Source organism: Durio zibethinus, chromosome 20 (genome assembly GCF_047325235.1).
Source record: "Durio zibethinus cultivar Kanyao isolate XHJ-2024 chromosome 20, ASM4732523v1, whole genome shotgun sequence".
NCBI lineage: Eukaryota > Viridiplantae > Streptophyta > Magnoliopsida > Malvales > Malvaceae > Durio > Durio zibethinus.
In genome coordinates this window covers 9,354,229-9,356,696 of record NC_143181.1, presented here as the reverse complement: position 1 = coordinate 9,356,696, position 2,468 = coordinate 9,354,229, and the positions used below count along the sequence as shown (strand labels likewise).

The 2,468-nt window shown below is 28.2% G+C and overlaps 1 protein-coding gene across 1 annotated transcript; it reads right to left on the bottom strand.

Moving 5' to 3' along the window:
* Positions 1 to 232: 232 nt before the first annotated feature.
* On the bottom strand, positions 233 to 806 carry LOC149513098 (ethylene-responsive transcription factor ERF110-like). Its single transcript, XM_089749676.1, has one exon. It carries the CDS (start codon positions 710 to 712, stop codon positions 269 to 271), a length of 444 nt encoding a protein of 147 aa, XP_089605802.1. The 5' UTR covers positions 713 to 806; the 3' UTR covers positions 233 to 268.
* Between the last annotated feature and the right edge of the window lie 1,662 nt (positions 807 to 2,468).

The window sequence follows — 2,468 nt, the reverse complement described above, 5'->3', positions numbered from 1 at the left end:
AACCGATCAAACCCATCAAGAAGTGCAATTTTGCAGTTTGGCATTTCAATTTATGTTCCTCGCAGCTGCTGGTTTCCACAAATTTAATTGATATATTTCCAAAGTCCTTGGAAACATAGACTGTTGAAGAACGAATATAGAAAATTCAAAAGAAAAAAAAAAAAGAATCCGCTTATTTTTTCAACAATTCTTTTTTTCTCAATCGAGAAATATCAAATTTCAAGACCATTTGTATTGTTCACAGGCAGGAAACAAACCATTCGTAACCTCAAGGATAGAAAGAACAGTTGGCAGACTGAGCAAAACTCTGCAAAATGGAAGCAATGACAAGAGATTCATCGTCTTCACTAAGTATGTCATTCATCTCTTTAATAAAAATTTGATCACTACTCTTTTCAAGTGCCGGTGTTGGGGGCGGTGGAGGTGGAGGTGGCGATGAGGGTGGAGGATCAGAAGGAAGAACCAGAAAAGGGTAATAAAAATTGGTGCGAGCTCTTTCAATGCCACTGAAAGAGATGGATGAAAGATCATAAGCTATGGCAGCTTCTTCAGCAGTGTCAAACGTGCCTAACCAATGTCTCTCTTTAGTATGCGGATTTCGAATCTCAGCAGCATATCTTCCCCATGGCCTTCTTCGGACTCCAAGGTATCTACTGGATTGCCTGGAACTTCTCTTCGGATTCCTGTAAATCAATGGAGGGAAATTCTCCATTGTTGTAACTCAAGACAAACTAATGCCAACAATATATAAGCACATGGCTAGACAATCCAGCTAAAGATCTTGTAATTCATGTAATTATATCGTATTTTACATAAAAATAATATGTTATAATTCGTGTCTTAAGAAAAATACAAAATGTATTTTTTATTCTTATTAAATTCATGTATGATTTTTATTAAAATTGGAACTCATATAATTTTTTTTATTTTTGGATCGTTTTTATATCGTATTATTATATCATATTTTAAATTAATAGATTTATATTGATAATAAAATAATTAAGGCTAAAATACTCAAAAAAAACTTAAATTTTATCACTTTATTTAGATAAATCTTTATACTTTTATTGTATTCAAATAAATCTTTATTTTTTAAATTTATATTCAAATAAACATTTATTTCAAAAAAAAATAATTTATATTAAAATTTATTTAAATGTAATAAAAATATCAAAACTTATCTATATAAGAATTTATTTAAATATAAAATAAAAAGTTTAAGATTTATTTAAATATAATAAAAATATAATATTTATCTAAATAAAATAATAAAATTAAAGAGTTTTATTATTTTAATCAATAATTAGCTCATGTTCATCGCTCGATAATTGGGCCAAAAGTCATAGAATATGACGAGTGATTTTATTGCTGATATGAGTATATTTATTTATCAACTAAGCAAGTGGAGTAGGTAAAGGAAGCTTTGTAGGGTAATAGAATTAAAATAATAGTAGCAGAAGATGTTATTTGTTTCTCTGACGGCTGTTTAATTAAAATAATAGCAGCAGAAGATGTTATTTGTTTCTCTGATGGCTGTTTTATTGAGTCAACCTCCCAAATTTCCTCGCCAATGGCACAATTAGTGAGAGTATACTGCGCAAATCAATGGATGCCAGACTGCACTTCTATCTGTTGGCCTCCACTGCTTCATATTTTTCACATATTCTAGTAATTTCAAAATATATCCCGTAATAATCCAAAAAGAAATATTGTAATAAATTTGTAATCATGTTAAAGAATTGATATAACCTCATATGAAGAGATAGAAGTTTCAATTTGTATTAAAACTACAAACATGTAAGAGAAAGTAGCAACTAAAAATTCAAAGGAACTTGCATTATAATTTCTCATAAAAAAAAATAAAAAAGTAATATTATCACCTAAGTTAAAGTGATAAATATGACAACCAAAAATTTGTTACATGTGTATGCATATATATTATCTGTGTGACAATATAATTAATTAATATAGTATTAATTGCTTTAATTTTTTTTTTAATATTTGAGATCAGTGATTGAATCCTAATAATAAGAATAAAAAATCCAATATTCTATTGAGAAATTACACAACCATTGGTTAATTACATTAAATTTAATTGTCGATGACATGTTGATCAAATTATACTATTAATGAAAGGACTAAAATAAAATGAAAGAGAAAATAAAGAAAGAGAAGGAGAGAAAAGCGAAAGGAAAGGAAACAAAAAAAAAAAGTTAAGCATGGAAGAAAGCGAGAAAGAAAAAAAAAAATAAAGATGAATTGGGCTCGGCAGAAATGGTAGCACCTTTAGCAACATCTTGCTAAAGAATTTGGGCTTACGTTTCCTTTCCCAAAAGTAGGGACAAAATGGTGAATATAAAACATAATTCTCACCAATTCCACCTTCATTTCTGATGTGGAACCATCTAAATACACATTTATTTTTCTTTTCACATTTTATTGTTTTAATTTTTAAGTAAAATTTTTAA

Bases quoted from the DNA above. Each gene is read 5' to 3' on its own strand.
- LOC149513098 (XM_089749676.1), bottom strand. From the start codon at position 712: ATGGAGAATTTCCCTCCATTGATTTACAGGAATCCGAAGAGAAGTTCC.